The 25,446-nt window shown below is 38.4% G+C and overlaps 1 protein-coding gene across 2 annotated transcripts in view; it reads right to left on the bottom strand.

The window, feature by feature from the left end:
• The window catches only part of LOC150087081 (uncharacterized), a 136,269-nt gene that overhangs the window by 8,866 nt on the left and 101,957 nt on the right, over positions 1-25,446 (bottom strand). For both annotated transcript variants that reach the window (XM_090371804.1, XM_090371805.1), the window contains exon 4: positions 17,436-17,665. In XM_090371804.1, the coding sequence (XP_090227930.1) occupies positions 17,436-17,665 (230 nt within the window). The remainder of the gene's footprint in view (positions 1-17,435; positions 17,666-25,446) is intronic.

Raw genomic sequence — 25,446 nt, 5'->3', positions numbered from 1 at the left:
GGAAAGACAGTTGTAGAATAGTTGTGCAGAAATTTGCCTTTAGCCAGCAGGTAGTTGATTGCTGCAACAAACTTCCATCTGTCGGGTGGATGAAGGGGTGAAGTGGAAGTTTTTTCTTTTTTTCTGGCTGATGCTGCATAAGCTTGCTTTCTTGCATCATATGCCTCTACTAATGCTAATGCTGTCCTGGAAGTTGATAGCTTAATTAAATTCAAGGAAGAACTGGACAAACTTCTGAAGCGAATTGATGGATGAAATGGCAAGTTTTTTTTTTTTTTTTGGTTGATGTTGTATAAGCTTGCTTTCTTGCATCATATGGCCTCTATTAATGTTAATCTCAAATTTCAACCCATCTGAGCATTCATGGAATGGAGGCAGTTGTAGAAGTTGTACATAGTAGGTATTACCTCTAGTAGTATTTCATCATAACTTCAATGGGACATGCCAAAACTGCTATCCACAGCTAAGGAGGAGTGCCAGAGATTATTAAGTAGGCACTTATACATTTTAATAAAAGACAGGTATTCATATTTAAAAGGGTATAGTCATACACATGTAAGCAAAACTGCAGTAATTCTGTTTTTCACCGTGATAATTAAAATAACATAGTAAAATAAATAAATAAAATTATCAGGAAAATATATTACTACAGTAAATGCCTTAAAATCCTGCACCCCTGGGGATTACGTACCATATTTTAAAATTTTCTGGATTTCAGAGAGGTATACCTAGTGGTTGAGAGTTGGAGGAACACATTGCAATGAATATTAATAAATAAAAATGGAATTTATTTACATATTTAAATAATTATAAATGACTAAAAGGTAATGTTAGTGGTTAGAACTGTAAATAGAAATTAAATTCATCAAATGTAAACAAATAACAAAGCCACAGCAATGCTGCCATGTATCGTGATGTAAATTTTAAATGCATGCCTAGTATAATATCAGGGAGAATATCAATGAAATGCGATTTAGAGAAAAACATGCCTTCACATTGGAAAATTTAAAAAACAAAAAACCTATTATTCTTAAGGAATAATTTACAATAAGGTGTGTACAATCTTTATCAATTTATGTAACATTTTAATTTTAATAAGGCACTTTGGAGAAATTCAATTGCAACCATATAACAAAGATGCTGAGTTTTTTTTTTTTTTTTTTTCCACCATTACAACTTGTAATGCAGCTGACATTATGACTAGTTATAATGCCAGAAAAAACCCAGGATGCATACAACTAAATTGTTTATTTATTGTCTCTTCCACTCTTCATGGAAGAGATTGACTGATTTAATGAAGCGTACATTCTTCCAGTATGATGGAAACTGCACTCATCTGTCTAAAGTGACATCAAACTGGTGACCAGTACATGCAAGCACAGCATGACCAGCCATATAGTTTTAATTTGCAAAAGAAATTCATACTAAGTTATGGAGTTTGTTGAATAAGCAAACTGCATAACTTGGGGTTTGCTCATTCAAAAAATTGAATTAAGAGGAATAAATATCACCATCACTGATATGGGTGCTGGATTTTAAAGAATTCTAGACTGTAAAATATCAGTAATAATAGTATTCGGCACTAGTGCAAGGAAGCCATAAGTTTTTACTGCATGAGTGTTGTTATTATTGGGATTAACGACACAAGGGCTACTGTTACTGCATGAGTGGGGGGGGAAGTAGATAAGAAAATACAAATTATATGCTTACCTCCTCACATAGGCAACTATCCAGTTGACCTATGAATTTATTCACACTGACAGCTTCAACTACCTACAGAGGCAACTTTGTTCCAACAATCAATAACTCTCTGGCTAAAAGAAAGTTTCTTACAATCTAGTCTAAATCTCTTCCCCTGTAATTTGAATTTATGGCCACTAGTTCGGAAATTCTTTATAACAGTGAAAATTCTACCTTCATTCATTTCACTAATCCCTCTCAGGGCCTTATAAACCTCAATCAAATCACCTCTTTCATCAAATCAAAATCACCATTTTCAATGGAAAAGTTTGGTGAAACACAAGCAGTTGCTCTTGACATCTCAAAGGCTTTCAATCGTGTTTGGCATAAAGGTCTTCTAAACAAGCTTCCATCTGGTTTGCCAACTGTTTTTTGTAATTGGTTATCCAGTTTTCTCTCTGATCACTCACTGAGGGTGATAGTAGATGGCTCTCAGTCTTCTAACTTCTCCACTAATGCTGGTGTCCCCCACTCTTTTCCTCTTGTATATTAATGCCTTTCTTCCATTGACTGGAAATCCTATCCATAGTTTTGCCGATGATAGCACATTGCATTCCACTTTCCATTTTGAGAAACCTTGCCCTGCTCAATCAGCTTCAACTTCTCAAATATCCGCTACCAATTCCTTAAATGCCGATCTCCAGGAAATTCTCCAGTGGGACAAAAACAACTTAGTTGATTTCAATCCTTCTAAAACTCAGTCTTGTCTTATATCTTGCAAAAAGGATTCTTCTGCTCCTATGCTTATCTTTGGTGACACTCTGATTTCTAGGCAAAATTATATATCTCTTTTGGGGATTACCCTGACTTCTAATCTCTCTTGGCACAAGCACATTACAAATATTGCTTCCTCTGCATCTAAAAAACTTGGTTTTCTCTTTTGCACTTGGCGTTGCTTTTTTTTTTTTTTTTTTTATCAAACAGCTGTTCACTCTGTACAAATCGCAAATCTGTCCTACCATGGAATATTGTTCCCACATCTGGGCGGTGCCCCCAAGACCTCTCTCAGGCTTCTAGATTCCATTCAGAAGATGGCAGTTAGGTTAATTCATGACTCCTCACTAACGGAGTCTTTCCACTCTCTGTCTCATACATGTACTGTTTCTGCTGCATGCCTTTTCTACAGATACTTCCATGGGCACTGTTCTTCTGAATTGGCTTCTATAGTTCCTGCGCTCTCTTTCAAAACAGTCCGAGCATGTGCTGCCACCAGCCAACATTAGCATTAGCATTAGTAGAGGCATTTGATGCAAGAAAGCAAGCTTATGCAGCATCAGCCAAAAAAAAAAAAAAAAAAAACCCACTTCCACTTCACCCTTCTGTTCGTTCAAAATACCTGTCCAGCTGAGCCTTAAACTTATTTAGGCTATCAACCTCCACTACAAGGGATGGAAGTCTGTTCCACCAACCAACCACCCGCTGGCTAAAGGCAAAAATCCATTTACTGTCCAACTTAAAACTCACAGAACCAACTTTTCATCTTTCTCGTTTATTCATTCAACTGCCGTTTTCTGGAACAATCTTTCTTTACACATATTTCCTGAAAATTGCAGTCTACAGAAGTTCAAGTCTAATGTCAACAAATATCTTCTTTTGTCTTCTCAACCTCCAACCAAAGCACAGTACTAAGTACTATAGGTTCTAATACCTCTCGTGTTTGGGGTTTTCATAAAAAAAAACAAACTCTGCGGCGCATGGTTACCAAGCACTGTAGCCCACATAACTGGAGTTTTTCCTTGTATGGTTGTCCTTTTGCTGATCACACAATGAGAGTTGCCCACCTTTCAAGATGCTTAATGTTTTTTTTTTTTCAGATGAGATCTCCATACTTTAGCATTAGCATTGGCATACGATGCAAGAAAGCAAGCTTACGCAGCATCAGCCAAAATAAAAAAACCCCGCCATTCAATTCCAACTGCCTGTCCAGCTCAGCCTTAAATTTATTTAGGCTATCAACTTCCACAACAAAAGATGGCAATCTGTTCCACCAATCAACTACCTGCTGGCTAAAGGCAAATTTCCACACATCTATTCTACAACTTGTCTTTCTTCAATTTGAATCTAGGAATTCCATCAGCATTCAGCTTGTTCAACCCATTCAAGGCCTTATACACCTCAATCAGATCACTTCACATGTGCCTACTCTCCAGGTGCTGCAATCTGCAGAACTTAAGCCTTTCTTGGTAAGAGCACCCCTTTGTTCCCCTCACAATGATTGTTCTGAAATTCATCACCAATCTTGTCTGGAACAGTGTGATCAATACTTTAGCATTTGCATTAGTAAAGGCACGCACATGATGCAGGAAAGAAAGCTTATATAGCATCAGACAAAAAAAAAAAAAAAAAAAAAAAAAAACATTTTCATTTCACCAGTCCACTCGCTCCAAATATTTCTCTAGTTTTTTTTTTTTTTTTTTTTTTTATGTGAACCCCAAACACGAGAGGTATTAGAACCTATAGTACTTAGTACTATAGTGCTTGGGTTGGAGGTTGAGAAGACGAAAGAAGATATTTGTTGACATTGGACTTGAACTTCTGTAGATTGTAATTTTCAGGAAATACGTATGAAGGAAGGTTGTTCCAGAAAACGGCAGTTGAATGAATAAATGAGGAAGATGAAAAGTTGGTTCTGTGGGTTTGAAGTTGGACAGTAAATGGATGTTGGCTGGTGGCGGCACGTGTTCGGACTGTTTTGAAAGAGAGAGCGGGAATTATAGAAGCCAATTCAGAAGAACAGTGCCCATGGAAATATCTGTAGAAGAGGCATGCAGCAGAAACAGTACGTCTATGAGAAAGCGAGTGGAGAGACTCTGTTAGAGATGAATCATTAATTTAACATAACTGCCCTCTTCTGAATGGAATCAAGAAGCCTGAGAGAGGTTTTGGGGGCACCACCCCAAATGTGGGAACAATATTCCATGGCAGGGCGGATTTGCGATTTATACAGAGTGAGCAGCTGTTTGGAAGAAAAGTAACGCCGAGAGCGAAAGAGAAAACCAAGTTTTTTAGATGCAGAGGAAGCAATATTTGTAATGTGCTTGTGCCAAGAGAGATTAGAAGTCAGGGTAATCCCCAAAAGAGATATATCCTTTTGCCTAGAAATTGGAGTGTCACTAAAGATAAGCATAGAAGCAGAAGAATCCTTTTTGCGAGATATAAGACAAGACTGAGTTTTAGAAGGGTTGAAATCAACTAAGTTGTCTTTGCCCCACTGGAGAATTACCTGAAGATCGGCATTTAAGGAATTGGTAGCAGATTTTCGAGAAGTTGAAGCTGATTGAGCAGGGCAAGGTTTCTCAAAATGGAAAGTTGAATGCAATGTGCTATCATCGGCAAAACTATGGATAGGATTTCCAGTCAATGGAAGAAGGTCATTGATATACAAGAGGAAAAGAGTGGGGGAAAGAACTGAACCTTGGGGGACACCGGCATTAGTGGAGAAGTTAGAAGACAGAGAGCCATCTACCATCACCCTCAGTGAGCGATCAGAGAGAAAACTGGATAACCAATTACTAAAAACAGTTGGCAAACCATAAGATGGAAGCTTGTTTAGAAGACCTTTATGCCAAACACGATCGAAAGCCTTTGAGATGTCAACTACTTGTGTTTCACCGAACCTTTCCATTGAATTAGTCCATAAATGGGTAACATAAGCCAGAATATCACCAGTGGATCGACACCGACGGAATCCATACTGGCGATCGTTGATCAGACGGAAGGTTTCTAGGTAGTTTAAGAGTTGGCGGTTAATTGATTTCTCCATTACTTTAGAAAGAGTAGAAGTAATTGAAATGGGACGATAATTGGATGGGAGGGATTTGTCACCCTTTTTAGGAACTGGCTGGATTTGAGCAAATTTCCAAGCAGAAGGAAAAACACCTTTGGAATAAGAAAGTGAAAAAAGGCGGCAAAGAATAGGAGTAAGTTCAGGAGCACAGTTATGCCTTGAATCTATTGAATCTAAGCTATCAACTTCAACAACAGATGGGAGTTCGTTCCAGCAATCAAACACCTGCTGGCTAAAGGCAAACTTCAGCACATCTATCCTACAACTGTCTTTCCTCAATTTGAATTTATGCCCTCTCAGGCGATTATGCTGAGCAAAGAGGAAGAATCTCATCAGCAATTCAGCATGCTCAAACCATTCAAGGCTTTATACACTTCAATTAGATTACCTCGCAGGTGCCTTGTCTCCAGACACTGTAATTGTTTGGAACAGTGTGAGCAATATTTTAGCATTTGCATTAGTAAAGGTACATGATGCAGGAAAGCAAGCTTATTAAGTAAGCAAGATTCTTCATGGATCAAGAATCTGCAGATAAAGGAACCACTAGGTGGCAGTGATCAGAGTGTGCTGAAGTGGGATTTACTCAAAGAGGTAACTACCATCAAGAGTAAAGGGAAGGGTTTTTGATTTCGTAAAGGTGACTACGGTGGTCTGCGACAGTATTTAAGTTCTATACGGTGGAACCAACTGATGATGTTACCAACAGCAAATTCAAAATGGGAAGCATTCAAAGAATTAATTTTGGAAGCTACTAGGCTTTTTATACCAACAAAGAAATATTGTTCAAGATTTAGGCCTAAATGGATGTCAGATGAACTAATTAGACATGTGACAGAGAAGAAAAATGCATGGGATACAAATAAATTAACATGTGACACAGAAGCTTATGATATATATAAGCTGGTCTGTAACCAAGTTACAAAGGAGGTTAGGCAGGCAAAGGCAGATTACGAGAAATCTCTGACAAAGGATGCAAAGAAAAACAGTAAAGAGTTCTTTACTTATGTAAACTCTAGAAGGAAGGGGATGAATCAGTTGAACCATCAATATCCACTTGATATTGATGGTTCAACTGTTGATGATCCTGCTCAGGTAGCTAACAAACTAAACGAATATTCAGGGAGGGAAAGGCCAGAGGTGTATTCAACTCTGGCAGTAAGCTAGATAATCTCCCATTTAATTTCCCAGATATTGACTGGAATTTGGGGGCTGGATACTCACACACTAGCAGGGCTTTTGTGGATTTATTGGATGATTGTTTTCTACATCAGCATGTTCGGGAGGCAACTAGAGGGAGTAATACTCTTGATTTGATTATCAGCAGTGATTCTTCATGCATTAAGAATCTGCAGATAAATGAACCACTAGGTGGCAGTGATCACAGTGTGCTGAAGTGGGATTTACTCAAAGAGGTAACTACCATTAGGGGTAAAGGGAAGGGTTATTGCTTCCGTAAAGGCGACTACGATGGACTGAGACAGTATTTAAATTCTATACAGTGGGACCAACTGATGATGTTACCAACAGCAAATTCAAAATGGGAAGCATTCAAAGAACTTATCTTGGAAGCTACTAGGCTTTACATACCAACTAAGAAATATTGTTCAAGGTTTAGGCCAAAATGGATGTCAGATGAACTAATGAGGCATATGGCAGAGAAGAAAAATGCATGGAATACTTACAAATTAACACATGACACAGAAGCCTATGATAGATACAAGTTGATATGCAACCAAGTTACAAAGGAGGTTAGGCAGGCGAAGGCAGATTACGAGAAATCCTTGGCAAGGGATGCAAAGAAAAACAGCAAAGAGTTCTTTACTTATGTAAACTCTAGAAGGAAAGGGATGAATCAGATTGGTCCACTTGATATTGATGGGTCAAGTGTTGATGATCCTGCTCAGGTGGCTAACAAACTAAATGAATATTTTGCATCGACATTCACACATGAGGAGTTATTCAGCGAGGGGAATGCCAGAGGTGTATTCAACTCTAGCAGTAAGTTACAGAATCTTGAAATAACTGGGAGTAAAGTGGAGGAGAAACTGTTGAAGATAAACACAAGAAAGGCACCCGGGGTGGATGGGATCTATCCAGTTATATTAAAGGAGGCAGCAAAGGAAGTAAGCAAACCCTTAGCCATAATTATGAGAGCTTCCTTGGACTCAGGGGAGGTACCCATAGACTGGAAATGTGCAAATGTGACCCCAATTCACAAAGGAGGATCAAAGGCTGACACAAGTAATTATAGACCTGTGAGCTTAACTTCTGTTCCAGGAAAATTAATGGAGGCACTGGTTAAAGACGCACTGCAGGATCATTTAGACAAGACTTCAGTTATAGCTCAGACACAGCATGGTTTTGTTAAGGGGAAGTCTTGCCTGACCAACTTGATTGGATACTATGATGCAGTCACAAAAGAACTGGATGCAGGGAATAACTTTGATATTATATACTTGGATCTTAGAAAGGCTTTTGATACTGTTGCACATGGAAGACTGCTACACAAATTGGAGCAGTGTGACATTGGAGGCAAATTGCTGCTATGGATAAAGGGGTGGTTGAGGGGGAGAAGACAGAGAGTGGTAATCAATGGACACTGCTCATCGTGGACTGATGTTATTAGTGGAGTCCCTCAGGGCTCAGTGTTGGGTCCATTATTGTTTTCTGTATTTATAAATGATATTGATGATGGTATATCGGGATGAATGTCCAAGTTTGCAGACGATACAAAGGTTGGCAGGGTTGTCAAGGACACTACTGACACTATGCTGCTGCAACAGGATCTGGAAAGGTTGAGCAGATCGGCTGAGAGGTGGCAAATGAAGTTTAACATTGACAAATGTAAAGTACTACACATGGGAAACAGCAATCCCAGAGCAACGTATCAACTCTGTGGTACAACACTGACAGTGGTAGAGAATGAAAGGGACTTGGGGGTGGTTGTGCAGGCAGATATGAAGTTCTCTGAGCAGTGCAGACGGGCTGCAAGAGTAGCTCATGGAGTATTGTCAATGATATACAGGAATTTTTCCAGCAGGGATAAGGAGGTGATTATTCCATTGTATAAGGCGATGGTCAGGCCACACCTAGAGTACTGTATACAGGTCTGGAGGCCTCATTTCAAGAAGGATGTAGAGCTGCTGGAACGAGTACAGAGAAGGGCAACAAGATTAGTGAATGGAACAAAGGGGTGCTCTTACGAAGAAAGGCTTAAGTTTTGCAAATTACAGTGTCTGGAGACTAGGCACCAGCGAGGTGATCTGATAGAGGTGTATAAAGCCTTGAATGGTTTAAGCATGCTCAATGCTGATGGGATTCTTCCTCTAGCTCAGAATAATCACCTGAGAGGGCATAAATTCAAATTGAGGAAAGACAGATGTAGGATAGACGTGCGGAAATTTGTCTTTAGCCAGCGGGTGGTTGGATGGTGGAACAGACTTCCATCCCTTGTGGTGGAGGTTGATAGCCTAAATAAGTTTAAGGCTCAGCTGGACAGGTATTTTGAACGAACAGAGGGGTGAAGTGGAAGTGTTTTTTTTTTTTTTTTTTTTTTTTTGGCTGATGCTGCATAAGCTTGCTTTCTTGCATCAAATGCCTCTACTAATGCTAATGCTAATGCTAATCTTGTAATAACTGAGAGTAAAGTGGAGGAGAAATTGTTGAAGTTAAACACAAGAAAGGCAACTGGGGGTGGATGGAATCTATCCAGTTATATTAAAGGAGGCAGCAAAGGAAGTAAGCAAACCCTTAGCCATTTTCTTTCATTTTCATTTATAAATGATATTGATGATGGTATATCAGGCTTGATGTCCAAGTTTGCAGACGAAACGAAGGTTGGCATGGTTGTTAATGACAGTACACTGCTGCAACAGAAGCTAGAAAAGTTGAGCAGATGGGCTGAGAGGTGGCAAATGAAGTTTAACATTGACAAATGTAAAGTACTACATATGGGAAGCAGTAATCCCAGAGTACCGTATCAACTATGTGGTACCGTACTGACAGTGGTAGAGAATGAAAAGGACCTGGGGGTAATTGTGCAGGCAGATATGAAGTTTTCTGAGCAGTGCAGATGGTCTGCAGGAGTAGCTCATGGTGTCTTGTCAATGATATACAGGAAATTTTCTAGCAGGGATAAGGAGGTGATTATCCCCTTGTATAAAGCAATGGTCAGGCCCTGTATACAGTACCTTGAGTACTGTATACAGGTCTGGAGGCCTCATTTCGAGAAGGATGTAGAGCTGTTGGAACGAGTACAGAGAAGGGCAACAAGGTTAGTGAATGGAACAAAGGGTAGCTCTTATGAAGAAAGGCTTAAGTTTTGCAAATTACAGTGTCTTGAGACTAGGCACCTGCGAGGTGATCTGATTGAAGTGTATTAAAGCCTTGAATGGTTTGAGCATACTCAATGCGGATGGGATTCTTCCTCTTGCTCAGAATAATCGCCTGAGAGGGTATAAATTCAAATTGAGGAAAGACGGTTGTAGAATTGATGTGGGGAAGTTTGCCTTTAGCCAGTGGGTGGTTGATTGGTGGAAAAAACTTCCATCTGTTGTTGTAGAAGTTGATAGCTTAAATAGATTCAAGGCAGAACTTGACAAATATTTGGAGCAAGTAGATGGGTGAAATAAGGGGTTTTTTTTTTTTTTTTTTTGCTGATGCTATATAAGCTTGCTTTCTTGCATCATGTGCCTTTGCTAATGCTAATTTGCAAAACTTAAACCTTTCTTCATAAGAGAAACCCTGTTCCATTCTCTAATTTTGTTGCTCTTCTCTGTACTCATTCCAGCAGTTTTACATCCTCAAAATGAAGCTTCCAGACCTGTATACAGTACTCAAAGTGTGGCCTGATCACTGCATTATACAAGGGGTTAATCACCTCCTTATCCTTGCTAGAAAAATTCCTGTATATCACTGACAAGACACCATGAGCTACTCCTGCAGACCATCTGCACTGCTCAGAAAACTTCATATCTGCCTGCACAATTACCCCCAGGTCCTTTTTGTTCTCTACCACTGTCAGTGTATTACCACACAGTTGATATGTTACTCTGGGGTTACTGCTTCCCATATGCAGTACTTTACATTTGTCAATGATAAACTTCAGTTGCCACCTCTCAGCCCATCTGCTCAACTTTTCTAGATCCTGTTACAGCAGCATACTGTAACAACCCTGCCGACCTTTGTATCGTCTGCAAACTAAGCCTGATATACTATCATCAATATCATTAATAAATACAGAAAACAACAATGGACCCAACACTGAACCTGGAGGGCATCCACTAATAACATTAGTCCACGAAGAGCAGTGTCCATTGATTACCACTCTGTCTTCTCCCACTCAACCATCCCTTTATCTATAGCAGCAATTTGCCTCCAATGCCACACTGCTCTAATTTGTGCAGCAGTCTTCCATGTGCAACAGTATCAAAAGCCTTTCTAAGATCCAAATATATGATATCAAAATTATTCCCTGCATCCAGTTCCTTTGTGATCACATCATAGTATCCAATCAAATTGGTCAGACAAGACTTCCCCTTAACAAACACATGCTGTGTCTTTTTTTTTTTTTTTTTTTTTTTTTTGATTTGGTAGTTGTTGGCGCATCGGCTTCTGTGGCCATATTGCACCTCCCAAGGTTTTTGCAGTACTTTGATCCAAGCCCGAGGCGGGAATCGAACCCGCGACCTTTGGGTTGCCGAGCAGGTACTTTACCCACTCGGCTAACCCGGTCGGCCATGCTGTGTCCAAGCTATAACTGAAGTCTTGTCTAGATGTTCTTGCAGTGATTCTTTAACCAGTGCCTCAAGTAATTTCATGGAACGGAAGTTAAACTAACAGGTCTGTAATTACTTGTGTCGCACTTTGATCCTCCTTTGTGAATTGGGGGTCACAATTGCACATCTCCAGTCCATGGGCACCTCCCCTGAGTCCAAGGAAGCTCTGATAATTATCGCTAAGGGTTTGCTTACTTCCTTGGCTGCCTCCTTTAATATAATTGGATATATCCCATCCTCCTCATGTGCCTTTCTTATGTTTATCTTCAACAATTTCTCCTCCATTTTGCTCTCAGTTATTACAAAATCATCTAGTTCAATGCCAGAGTTTAATTCATCTCTGGCCATTCCATCGCTGAATAACTCCTCACGTGTGAATGTAGATGTAAAATACTCATTTAGTTTGTTAGCTATCTAAGCAGGATCATCAACAGTAGAACCATCGATATCAAGTGGACCAATCTGATTCATCCCCTTCCTTCTAGAGTTTACATAAGTAAAGAACTCTTGCATCCTTCGCCAAAGATTTCTTGTAATCTGCCTTTGCTGCCTAACCTCCTTTGTGACAGACCAGCTTACATCTATCATAGGCTTCCATGTCACCCATTAATTTATATGTATCCCATGCATTTTTCTTCTCTGCCACATGTCTCATTAGTTCACCTGACATCCATTTAGGTTAAACCTTGAACAATATTTCTTCACTGGTAGGAAGAGCCTAGTAGCTTCGAGGATTAATTCTTTGAATGCTTCCCATTTTGAATTTGCTGTTGGTAACGTCATCAGTTGGTCCCACCGTATAGAATTTAAATACTGTCTCAGACATCCGTAGTCGCCTTTACGAAAGCAAAAACCCTTCCCTTTACTCTTGATGGTAGTTACCTCTTTGAGTAAATCCCACTTCAGCACACTGTGATCACTGCCACCTAGTGATTCCTTTATCTACCGATTCTTAAAGCATGAAGAATCACTACTGATAATCAGATCAAGAGCGTTACTCCCTCTAGTTGCCTAACGAACATGCTGCTGTAGAAAATAATCATCCAATAAATCCACAAAAGCCTTGCTAGTGTGTGAGTGACCAACCCACAAATTCCAGTCAATATCGGGAAATTAAAATCCCCTTATAAGACACTCTGATTTATTGGCCCACTCTATTTCTATGTACAGCTGTGTATTATATTCATCAGAGTCATTTGGCCTATAACGCATTCCTACTCTCTATTTTGCTTTCCCAGTGTTATGTCACACCAAACTGACTCGACACTGCACTGCCCAGTCATCTCGATTGGCTGTACTTCTGGATTTTAAGTGTTTCTTAACTAATAGCATAACCCCTCCTTCCTTCCTATCCTGTCTATCCTTCCTGTACACATTGTACTCCCCAAATTCCATTTCTGCATTCCTTATATCTGTGTGACACCACGTCTCTGACAGCCCACAATGTCTGCCTTTGATGTTTTGACCAACACCTCAAATTCATTTACCAAACTCCTAGCATTGGTGTACACGCAAGTATACATGCACCTGTTCCTATTCTTAGCTACCCTAACACAGCCCATGTATAATCAAACCATTCAAAAATGAAGTGTTTAGCTTTTAAAAATGTTGGCTATTCGTACTGCGTGAAAGTAGTGTGTGAAGTTTTTTTTTTCCCTTCCTTTTTTCATTTAAAACTTTTGTTCCTTTCATTTCATGTTTAAAATTTAAGTTTATTTAAAGTAAAATGAAAACAATATTACTGTACTTTCTGGACCATAACATTTTTTTTACTGGAAAACATTGCCTAAAATTTCCATGCACCTGATTTGTTACTAAGTTAGTTAACAAGTAAGGTATAATTGAATGCAGGATTTTTTTTAAAATCAGATTGTATATTGTTGACCTAGCATATATCTGAGTGAGGCCTTACACATGCCTCTCTAGAACTCATGTATTATTTCTAAGAAGCTCAATAAAACCCTACTTCTTTCTAGATCTAGAAAGATCTACATCAACGCCAGAGCTTGCACTTGGTCATCAGGCAACACAGAGGCAGCCCCCTAGGCAGAATGCGCTGGTCCCACAGGAACTAGTAGTTGTTGGTGACTCTATTGTCAGGGAAACGGGGAACATGCTTTGTAAAAAGGATAGGTGGAATAGGACCAGGGTATGTCTGCCAGGGGCAAAGGTTGATGACGTTGTAGAGCGGATATCATCTTTTAAGGGCACAAAAGGGCCAAAGTTGTACACGTTGGCACTAATGATATTAAGAGTAGGAGACCGGCGGAATTACTTAGCAAGTACAGGTCACTGTTGAAAAAAAGCCGTGAATTAGGGTTGAATTTGAAAGTGTCTGCAATTCTGCCCAGACACGATAGGAGGGAGTATATGATGAGAGCCTTGTCGATCAATTCGACCCTGGAGGGATTGTGCAAGGCTCAAGGGGTAGAATTTTTTTCAGCCTGGACTGTACTTGTTAACAGGAGAGACTGCTTCTACAGGGATGGGATACACTTAAATAGAAAGGGTGCAAGAATTTTTGCTGATGCTGTCGAGGCAGTGTTAGGTGGGTCGGAAAACTGCTAGTTGGGGGGGATACAAGGACTAATAGATTAACAGTAGCCACTGGCAGAGGTGGAAGTGATTCTTGCACTGCTTCTATTGAAATGAGCAGAAGCCTGAAAAACAAGATGCAGGATATTTCAGAGACTGCTGGGAGTCATTGCGGTACAAGTAAACACATGGGTTGTGTTAGGGTAGCTAAGAATAGAAACAGGTGCATGTATACCTGCGTGTACACCAATGCTAGGAGTTTGGTAAATAAATTTGATGAATTTGAGGTATTGCTCAAAACATCAAAGGCAGATATTGTTGGGATATCAGAGACGTGGTGTCACACAGATATAAGTAATGCGGAACTGGAATTTGGGGAATACAATGTGTATAGAAAGGATAGACAGGACAGGAGGGGAGGAGGGGTTATGCTATTAGTTAAGAAACACAAAGTCCAAGGAAGTGAAGCCAGTCGACATCGATGGACAGGGCAGTGTCGAGTCAGTTTGGTGTGACATAAGCATAGGGAAATCAAAATTGAGAGTAGGAGTGTGCTATAGGCCTAATGACTCTGATGAGTATAATAAGATATTGTACAGGGAAATAGAGTGGGCCAGTAAATCAGAGACTCTTATAATGGGGGATTTTAATTTCCCAGATATTGACTGGAATTTGTGGGTTGGTCACTCGCACATTAGCAAGGCTTTTGTGGATTTATTGGATGATTGTTTTCTACATCAGCATGTTCGTGAGGCAACAAGAGGGAGCAATACTCTTGATCTGATTATCAGTAGTGATTCTTCATGCATTAAGAATCTGCAGATAAATGAACCACTAGGTGGCAGTGATCACAGTGTGTTGAAGTGGGATTTACTCAAGGAGGTAACTACCATCAGAGGTAAAGGGAAAGGTTTTTGTTTTCGTAAAGGCGACTATGATGGTCTGAGACAGTATTTAAATTCTATACAGTGGGACCAACTGATGATGTTACCAACAGCAAACTCAAAATGGGAAGCATTCAAGGAACTAATCTTGGAGGCTACCAGGCTTTACATACCAACTAAGAAATATTGTTCAAGGTTTAGGCCTAAATGATTGTCAGATGAACTAATGAGACATGTGGCAGAGAAGAAAAATGCATGGGATACATACAAATTAATGTGTGACATGGAAGCCTATGATAGATATAAGTTGGTCTGTAACCAAGTCACAAAGGAGATTAGGCAGGCAAAGGCAGACTACGAAAAATCCTTGGCAAAGGATGCAAAGAAAAACAGAAAAGAGTTCTTTACATATTTAAACTCAAGAAGGAAAGGGATGAATCAGATTGGTCCACTGGATATTGATGGTTCAACAGTTGCTCAGGTGGCTAACAATCTAAACGAGTATTTTGCATCTACATTCACGCATGAGGAGTTATTCAGGAAGGAGAATGATGTAGGTAAAGTAAACATTGGCAGTGAGCTGGATGATTTTTTAATAACTGAGAGGAAAGTGGAGGAGAGATTGTTGAGGATAAACATAAAAAAGGCATCTGGGATGGATGGGATCTATCCAGTTATATTAAAGGAGGCAGCAAAGGAAGTAAGAAAACCCCTAGCCATAATTATGAGAGCTTCTTTGGACTCAGGGGAGGTACCCATAGACTGGAGATGTGCAAATGTAACCCCAATTCACAAAGGAGGATCAAAGGCTGACACAAGTAATTATAGACCTGTTAGTTTAACTTCTGTTCCAGGTAAATTAATGGAGGCACTGGTTAAAGAAGCACTGCAGGATCATCTAGACAAGAATTCAGTTATAGCTCAGACGCAGCATGGTTTTGTTAAGGGCAGGTCTTGCCTGACCAATTTGATTGGATACTATGATGTAGTCACAAAAGAACTGGATGCAGGGAATAACTTTGATATTATATATTTGGATCTTAGAAAGGCTTTTGATGCTGTTGCACATGGAAGACTGCTGCACAAATTGGAGCAGTGTGGCATTGGAGGCAAATTGCTGCTATGGATAAGGGGATGGTTGAGTGGCAGAAGACAGAGAGTGGTAATCAACGGACACTGCTCAACGTGGACTAATGTTATTAGTGGAGTTCCTCGGGGTTCAGTGTTGGGTCCGTTGTTGTTTTCGGTGTTTATGAATGATATTGATGATGGGATATCAAGTTTAATGTCCAAGTTTGCAGATGATACAAAGGTTGGCAGGGTTGTTAAGGACACTACTGACGCTATGCTGCTGCAACAGGATCTGGAAAGGTTGAACAGATGGGCTGAGAGGTGGCAAATGAAGTTTAACATTGACAAATGTAAAGTACTACATATGGGAAACAGTAACCCCAGAGCAACGTATCAACTCTGCGGTACTACACTGACAGTGGTGGAGAATGAAAAGGACCTGGGGGTAATTGTGCAGGCAGATATGAAGTTCTCTGAGCAGTGCAGACGAGCTGCAAGAGTAGCTCATGGTTTCTTGTCAATGATATACAGGAATTTTTCTAGCAGGGATAAGGAGGTGATTATTCCCTTGTATAAGGCAATGGTTAGGCCACATCTTGAGTACTGTATACAGGTCTGGAGGCCTCATTTCAAGAAGGATGTAGAGCTGCTGGAACGGGTACAGAGAAGGGCAACAAGATTAGTGAATGGAACAAAGGGTTGCTCTTATGAAGAAAGGCTTAAGTTTTGCAAATTACAGAGTCTGGAGACTAGGCACCGGCGAGGTGATCTGATAGAGGTGTATAAGGCTTTGAATGGTTTGAGCATGCTCAATGCCAATGGGATTCTTCATCTTACTCAGAATAATCACCTCAGAGGGCATAAATTCAAATTGAGGAAGGACGGATGTCGGATAGATGTGCGGAAATTTGCCTTTGGCCAGTTGGTTGGTGGAACCGACTTCCATCACTTGTTGTTGAAGTTGATAGCCTAAACAAATTTAAAGCTCAACTGGACAGGTATTTCGAACGAACGGAGGGGTGAAATGGGAGTGGTGTGTGTTTTTTTTTTTTTTTTTGGCTGATGCTGAATAAGCTTGCTTTCTTGCATCATATGCCTCTACTAATGCTAATGCTAAATGCTAATGCTAGATGTTTCCTCATCACAGAGTTCCACCCACTCACTTCAACAAACTCCCATCTTTCTTACTCTGTTTCTCTGAAAGTTCAGACCATAACACATCAGTAATGAGTGTGATGGTAGTGATGAGTTTTTGTGGTTCTGATATGAATAAATACGTCATTCTACATTTTAGTGAGCACTCTGAATTTGCACCTCAAATATGTACAAAAAATATTTTTTTCCCAAAATTTGCTTTCTAAAAGTTAAGTGCATCTTATGATCTATAAAACAAAGTAATTTAAAACTTCATTTTTCTTTTACAATTTAACAACTAACCCATATTAGGCTAATTATTTAATATCACCTTTTCCATCCATTAGTTAATGTATTTTACTTTATTGTACATATTTCACACATATTTAAAAAAAAGGAGAGGTCACCATCACTTTTTATAATAAGAGGGTTGACATTGGAATTTAATTTGAACTTACTGTAGAACTTCAGATTTTATCCATTACCATAATAATTATTTATATTTACCTGCTCCACATTCCACTAACTAAAAGCTGAGAATCCAAAGTTTTTGATTTACATAATGCCTCACGTCTACCTTTGCTTCGACTAACAGCTTCTCTTAATACGTACATCCAGTCATCCAATCCTTTGGTACACCAAAGAAGTAACTGTCCTTCTTGTCCAACTTTAACAGCTATTACACCATCTCGTTTCTTATCAGCCCACTGAAGACTTTCAACTTCTACAAGACTAACCTGAAAAGAAACATAAACCTTAGCTCTAATGAGTCATGATGAACCTTGGTCTTGAATTTTTGATTTTCAAAAATTTAGGGGTAACAACATTACAAGGAATTAATGTGATATTAATTATAACAGAGCAACTTTTTTTTAACAGCTTAAAACAAAACTGTCATTTAAAAAGCAGCATAATCAGACAATGGGTTACCTCACAGAATATACCTGAAGCATCAGGAATCAAGCGGCCACACAATTTACATCTTCAAAATGGGAATTTTTCACTTGAATTTCTAATCCCCACCTTTAAATATCACATATAATACAAGATTATATTTTTGGATTATGTGGATAATAATAACTACTGCAAAATGTGTAAGATTCCCACTTACCGTCTGCCAAACCCCATGTACTTTTTCCGACAGAACCTGTTATCAGTTGATTCAACCACTATTCATCTCAGTTGTCCGAATTATTCGCTGCATGATTCCCTTCACTACAAAGGTGGTACTTGTGCATATGTTCGTTCCGATATTCCCCACCAGAGATTTGGTAATTTGGAATTTCCTCTTTTCAATCTTCTCTGGCCTAAAATCTCTCTACCACATTCTATAAAATTCATCTGTTGCCTCTATCGTTCTCCCAACTCCACTAATTACTTGGAACTCTTTGACTTCCTCTCTTTGAAACTTGACTTTCTCCAAACCAACTTTCCTAACAGCGAGGTACTTTTCGTGGTGATTTTAATGTTCACACCTCAAGCTGGCTTTTGTTTTCTACTCACACGGAACCAGCTGGCCAAGATACTGAGGCTTTTTCAATTACTAATGACCTCGCACAGATTATTCATTTACCTACCAGAATACCAGACATTCCTAACCATGCAGCCAACACCCTTGATCTTTTTCTCACAAACAACCCTTCTAAGAACACTGTTGAGGTGAGTGATCCTCTAGGCAATTCCGATCACAACTTGGTGATGGTCTCTTCTCCAATGGAGCCTTTCTCTCATGGCCATTCCCAACCTCATGTTGTTTGCCATTACAAGAATGCAAAATGGGATTACCTGTGAGATTTCTTTTCTTCTTTTCCTTGGCTGGATTACTGTTTCAAAACTTCTGATGTCAACGTTTGCTCAGATCTTGTCAGTGAAATTATTCTTGTAGGAATGGAATCCTTTATTCCACAAACCACTTTAAAATTTTGTCCTTTATCGAAACCTTGGTTTTCCAATAAATGTGCTAAAGGCTGTTCAAGAGAAGAATGTTGCATATTGTAACTAGCTTGTTTCCAATTTTTCAGTTTCATTTTCTGCCTACATCAAAGCTCGCAACAATTGTAAAGCAGTTATTAATCAGTCCAAACTAGATTCTGAACAGGCTAAGAGTAGAAAACTTGCTTCTTGTCCAAATGGTAGTGGAGCATTCTGGTCACTTGTCACTTGCCAAAGCTATTGGCCGCAACTTTTGCCCATCTCTGTTTCCACCTCTGTCAAAACCAGATGGTTCTATTGCTACTTCAGCCAAGGACAAAGCTGACCTGCTAGCATCCTATTTTTCTCCCAACTCGTGTATTAATGATCTTGGTAAATTAACTCCCACAATTCCCAGTAATCTCTCTTCAATGCCTCTTGTGATATTCTGTCAAAAGGATGTCAGAAATATTAAGATGAATCTTGATGCTAAGAAAGCTCTAGGTCCTGATTGGTGTTTCTCCACTTGGTCTCAAAAACTCTGACCCTGAGCTTACTCCTGTTCTGTGTTGCCATTTTTCACTTTCTTATTCGAATGGTGTTTTTCCTTCTTTAAAAATTTGCTCATATCCAGCCATTTCCTAAAAAGGGTGACAAATCCCTCCCATACAATTATCATCCCATTGCAATTACTTCTATTCTTTCTAAAGAAATGGAGTAAATAAATTAACTGCCAACTCTTAAACTATCTAGAAACCTTCCATCTGATCAATAATCACCAGTATGGATTCCATAAGTGTCAAACCACTGGTGATATTCTGGCTTATGCCACCCATCTATGGACAAATTCAATGGAAATGTTTGGTGAAACTGAAGCAGTTGCTCTTGACATTTCAAAGGCTTTAAATCATGTTTGGCATGAAGGTCTTCTAAATAAGCTTCCATCTTATGGTTTGCCAACTATTTTTTGTAATTGGATATCCAGTTTTCTCTCTGACTGCTTACTGTGGGTGATGGTAGATGGCTCTTGTCTTCAAACTTCTCCACTAATGTCAGTGTTCCCAAAGTTCAGTTCTTTCTCCCACTCTTTTCCTCTTGTATATTAATGACCCTGTTCCACTGACCAGAAATCCTATCTGTAGTTTTGCTGATGATAGCACATTGCATTCCACCTTCCAGTTTGAGAAACCTTGCCCTGATAACAGCTTCAACTTCTCGAAGATCTACTACCAATTCTTTAAATTCCGATCTCCAGGTAATTCTCCAGTGGGGCAAAAATAACTTAGTTGATTTCAATCCTTCTAAAACTTAGTCCTGTCTTATATATCACAAAAAGGGTTCTTCTGCTCCTATGCTTATCTTCAATGACACTCCAATTTCCAGGCAAGATCATATCTCTATTGGGGATTACCCACTTCTAATCTCTCTTGGCATAAGCACATTACAAATATTGCTTCCTCTGCATCTAAAAAACTGGGTTTTCTCTTTCGCTCTCAGCATTGCTTTTCTTCCAAACGGTTATTTACTCTGTATAAATTGCAGATCCACTCTACCATGGAACATTGTTCCCATATATGGGGCAGTGCCCCAAAACTTCTGTGAGGTTTCTAGATTCCATTCAAAAGAGGGCAGTTAGGTTAATTAATGACTCATCTCTAACAGTCTCTTCACTCTGTCTCATTGATATTCTGTTTCTGCTGAATGCCTTTTCTATTGATACTTTCATGGACACTGTTCTTCTGAACTGACTTCTATAATTCTTGCTCTCTTTTTTCAAAGCAGTCCAAACACATGCCGCAACCAGTCAACATCCTTTCACTGTCCAACTGCAAACTCACAGAACCAACTTTACTACTTCTTTTATTCATTCAACTTCCGTTTTTTTTGGAACAACCTTCCTTCACATGTATCTCCTGAAAATCACAATCTAGAGAAGTTCAAGTCTAATGTCAACAAATATCTTCTTTCATTTCTGGTACTAAATACTATAGGGTCTAATACCTCTCGTGCTTGGGGATTTCATAAAAAAAAAAAGTAAGCACTAATGTTTCACCAAAGATGTTAAGCTTTTTAAAGTAACAAAATCAAATAATAGAGATAACAGGTGGAGCATAACTAAAGTGTTAAATTAACAAGTGGGCACACATTTTTTAATGCTTTTATGCTCTGAAGTTAAGCAAAAGCACCTATGAGTGATTCTAACTGTAGGTACTGTGTTTAATGATTTATTGGCTGGGGTAAATAAAGCCAACACGAGAACCACAGCAAACTACAGGAAACTTACTGGACAAGCTGGTTTGCTGCTACGACACTTCACTGCTGCTTGCTTGGTAAACAGATGCATGTTATCAATCTGGAGCAGAAGTCGAGAACGATATATTGATTGACAGGTAAGCATGACATGAAATGTAATGATTGGTGTGTGGGCATGACAGGTGACATGATACTGTGTAGTCACTGGTTGGCATTGTGTATTTATGAGTAAAGAATGGTGCATAATTAGTTTTGTAATGAATGGTAAATAGGTAATAGCAGCGACGAATCTTTTAAAAGACGGAATAAATTTGTAAGGAAAATGAAACGTTGATTAGATTTTTTGATGAAAACTAAATTAATAAGACCGAAATTGTACTGTTTTAAGTGCAATGATTATTTTACACTAATTTAATCATAAATAGGAGTCATGTGGAAAATTCTGGCATTGTAAAAAATGTTCTGTGCAAGTTTCTTTATTAAAACAGTTCTATGGAAGTAACAAAATTTCCATTAAAAAAGATAATGTATATTATATACTTTTGGTCAACGTACACACCAGTAACTATGACAGCATCCCATTTGGGGATTTTAAAAGTAACACCAATTAAGTTTTATAAGAAACTAAGAGATATCTGCTAACTGAAGTTGTTAAAAAAATCCATTAAGTTGGGTGGATCGGGGAAACTGTAGAAGCAGACGAAACTGTATCGGTAAAACCAATGCACCATAGAGGACAAAATTTAACTGCTAAGAAGATATGGGTATTTGGAGTATTTGAAAGAGAATCAAAATTATTGTACATGAAATTCATAAAAAATTGGAAAGCAAAAACTCATTTACGGATTATTCAAATAGTGAAAAGAAAAAACAAAACACTATCATCATATCAGATGAATAGCGTGGATATAGGCATATTACGGCTTCAGAGAAAAGGAATTACAAGCATTTAATGGTGAAACATAAGGAACATTTTGCGGATCCACATACAGGAGACTTAAGAAGTGCAACTAAAAGGCAGCTGCAAACATAAGTTGACGGGTCACATAAATAAATATATGTGGTGTTAAATTTATTTATGGCAAAATCATGAAGATGCTTTTCAGAATTATTATTAATCAAATTGCCAGTAACTATTAAGGTGCAAATATATGATTTGTATTCATGATTTTTTTTTTTTTTTTTTTTTTCTGAAAAGCACTCTTCCGTTCACTTTTATGTTTTTTCTCATTATTAAAAGCAGATTTTTGGAGTTTGAGTGTTTTTACTATTAAAACACTATATTACTGATTTCTTTGTATGTTTTTAAAGGTTTCGTAACCAACCTTTAAGGTTTCCTAAATCTTAAAGGTCAGTTGCGAAAAAAGGAAAAGGTTTCTTCATTTTTCGTTATATTTCATAACCTGACCTTAAATGTCAGGTTAAGAAATAATTGAAAAAGAAAGAAAGATTACCGAGAGAGCAGCACTAAAGTGCAGTAGCAGCAAACCAATTTGTCCGGTAAGTTTCCCATAGTTTGTGGTGGTTCTCGTGTTGGCTTTCTTTGCCTTTGCCAATTTATTTTGTAAAGCCCTTAAATCAACATCATGTTAGTGTTCAAATACTGCTAAAGTAAAGGGTGGTTAACACGAGCAAAAAATAAATAAAATCAAGGAATACTTGGGTTTGTTCACAAAACTAATGCAGAACCAAATACTTCAAATATGCCTACGGCTGATGATTAAAGAAGAAATAATTAAATTATACTAATATTCATCTATTCAACAAATAGTTCAATTACAATAACAGAATTTGGTTTGAAGCTGGCAATAGTTCTTGAAAAATGCATTACAGAGCAGCAATAAATCACAGCACTTTACATGCACATGAATATCACATGCTCCTATCAGTGAGCAAAATAACAGAGAAATTTGTACCTTCCAATCAAGCAGGAGGCTCAAGTTCTGACAAAATTCTTATGATCAGGATGCAAATTAGGTAAATTTGGCACTGGCCTATCATTTATCACTATTGCTTCTTTCTCTCTTCAAATTCTCTGTTTTTAAAACAGAAAATGAAGAGAAATTATAATTAAATGATATACAGGAATTTTAAGTATTATTCAAAAGTTCTGCAACACTACACACTTCATCAGCCATTATGAGTTATGTAATCAAATTCACATTTATTAAAACATCCCTTTCTATTTGACCAAAGTGCAACATACATTGTAAAACTGAAAAAGCTATAGGATAGCAGCATGACATGAAAGTATTCTGCTGCATGTACGTGACATCATTATCCAGTTGACAGTGCTTCTTGTCTGCATATGTGAGTGTTGTTAAACTTTTTCAGCTTTTTTGAGAGTTTGAAGAGATAAATTTTAGCTTTCTGAAATCTCAGAAAGGGAATTTTTATATATATTTACCTTTATTATTTTAAAAGGGTGCTTATAATATTGAATATTTTTTAAACAGTTTGAATTTAATAATAAGTGAAAAAATTTTTACCTATTATAAATACATGAATAGAAAATTTGAACAGTGCAATGGCTTGGCATTACTGGTCATGCAGTGCATGACTTACAGCCTGGAATGCATGCCAGTAGCCTGAAATAACTAAATTAACAAATGTGTAATTTTACTCTTTCTTCAGCATTTAATAAAGGAAAGTACATAGAGTTGGACAAATTAAGGCAAGTTATGAGATGTCCCTTGTAAAAAATACAAATAAAAGCAGAAGACTTCTTTATTCATGTAAACAGTAGGAAGATTAATCACATTAGTCCACTAAATATGAATAGATCTAGATATGTTCAGGTTGCTGATAAACTGAATGGGCATTCTGCATCTGCATTCATGCATGAAGAATTTTTTTAGGGATGGGGATTAGAGAAGTGAATCAAATTCTGGTGGAGAGCTTAATAATTTTGTGATAACTAAAAGTGGAGGAGAAATTTTTGGAAGATAAACACAAAAAAGGCACCTGGGGTCGATGGGATCTATCCAGTTATTTTACAGGAGGTAGCAAAAGAGGTAAGCAAACCTTTAACCATGTCAAAATAATGTCCGTATGTTGCTCTTAATTCTTGGAAGATTAGCTTGAATGATTATGAGAATATCCCTGGATTCAGGGTAGGTGCCTATGGACTAGAAATGTGCAAAAGTATCCCCAATTCACAAAGAGAGATCAAACGAAGACACAAGTAATTACAGACCCATTAGTTGACTTTTTTTCTTTTTTTTTTTCAGTTGACTTCTGTTCCATAAAGGATTAATCAGTGATTAAAGAAGTAAAGCAGGACCATCTAGCCAGGAATGCAGTTATACTGCAGACTTAAGGGGATGATTGGATATTATAACACAGTAACAAGTTTGCAGATGATACAAAGATTAGCACGGTTGTTAATGGCAGTAATGGCAGTGTGCTACTGCAACAGGATCTAGAAAATTTGGGCAGATGGGCTGAGAAGTGGCAACCAAAGTTTAACATTGACAAATGCAAAGTACTGCATATGGGTAGAAGTAACCCCAGAGGAATGTAACAACTGTGTGGTACTACACTTAGGGTGGTAGAAAATGAAAAAGATCTGGGAGTAATTGTGCAGTCAGATATGAAGTTTTCTGAGCAATGCAGACAGGCTGCCAGAGCAGGTCATGGGGTATTGTCAATGATATACAAGAATTTTGCTAGTAGAGTAAAGGTGATTATCCCTTTGTATAAGGCAATGGTCAGGCCACACCTTGAGTACTGCATACAGGTCTGGAGGCCTCATTTTAGGAAAGGATGTAGAGTTGCTTGAGTGTGTACAGAGAAGGGCAACAAGATTGGTGAGGGGAATGAAGGGATCCTCTTACCAAGAAAGGATTAAATTCTGAAAATTGCAGCGGCTGGAGAATAGGCACTTGTGAGGTGATCTGATTGAGGTGTATAAGGCCTTGAATGGGTTGAGCACGCTGAATTCTGATGGGATTCTTCCGCTTGTTCAGATTACGAACCTGAGAGGGCATAAATTCAAATTGAGGAAAGACAGTTATAGAATAGATGTGCAGAAATTTGCCTGTAGCCAGCAGGTTCAAGGAGAAACTGGACAAACTTTTAGAAGGAATGGATGTGTGAAATTGGGTTTTTTTTTTTTTTGGCTAATGCTACATAAGCTCATACGCTTGCTTTCTTGCATCACATGCCTCCAATACCACCACTACTACTACTACAAAAGAACTAGAGGCAGAAAATAATTTTGACAACCTATTTCAGAAAAGCTTTTGATACTGTTACATATAAGAGACTGCTACAGAAACTGCAGCAGTGTGGCATTAAGGACAATTTACTGCTAAGGATAACAGGATGGTTGAGTGAAAGTATCCCAGGGTTC

Source organism: Mastigoproctus giganteus, chromosome 4 (genome assembly GCF_048544385.1).
Source record: "Mastigoproctus giganteus isolate SK-2022 chromosome 4, ASM4854438v1, whole genome shotgun sequence".
Taxonomy (NCBI): domain Eukaryota; kingdom Metazoa; phylum Arthropoda; class Arachnida; order Uropygi; family Thelyphonidae; genus Mastigoproctus; species Mastigoproctus giganteus.
This window is presented reverse-complemented; position numbering and strand designations above follow the sequence as displayed.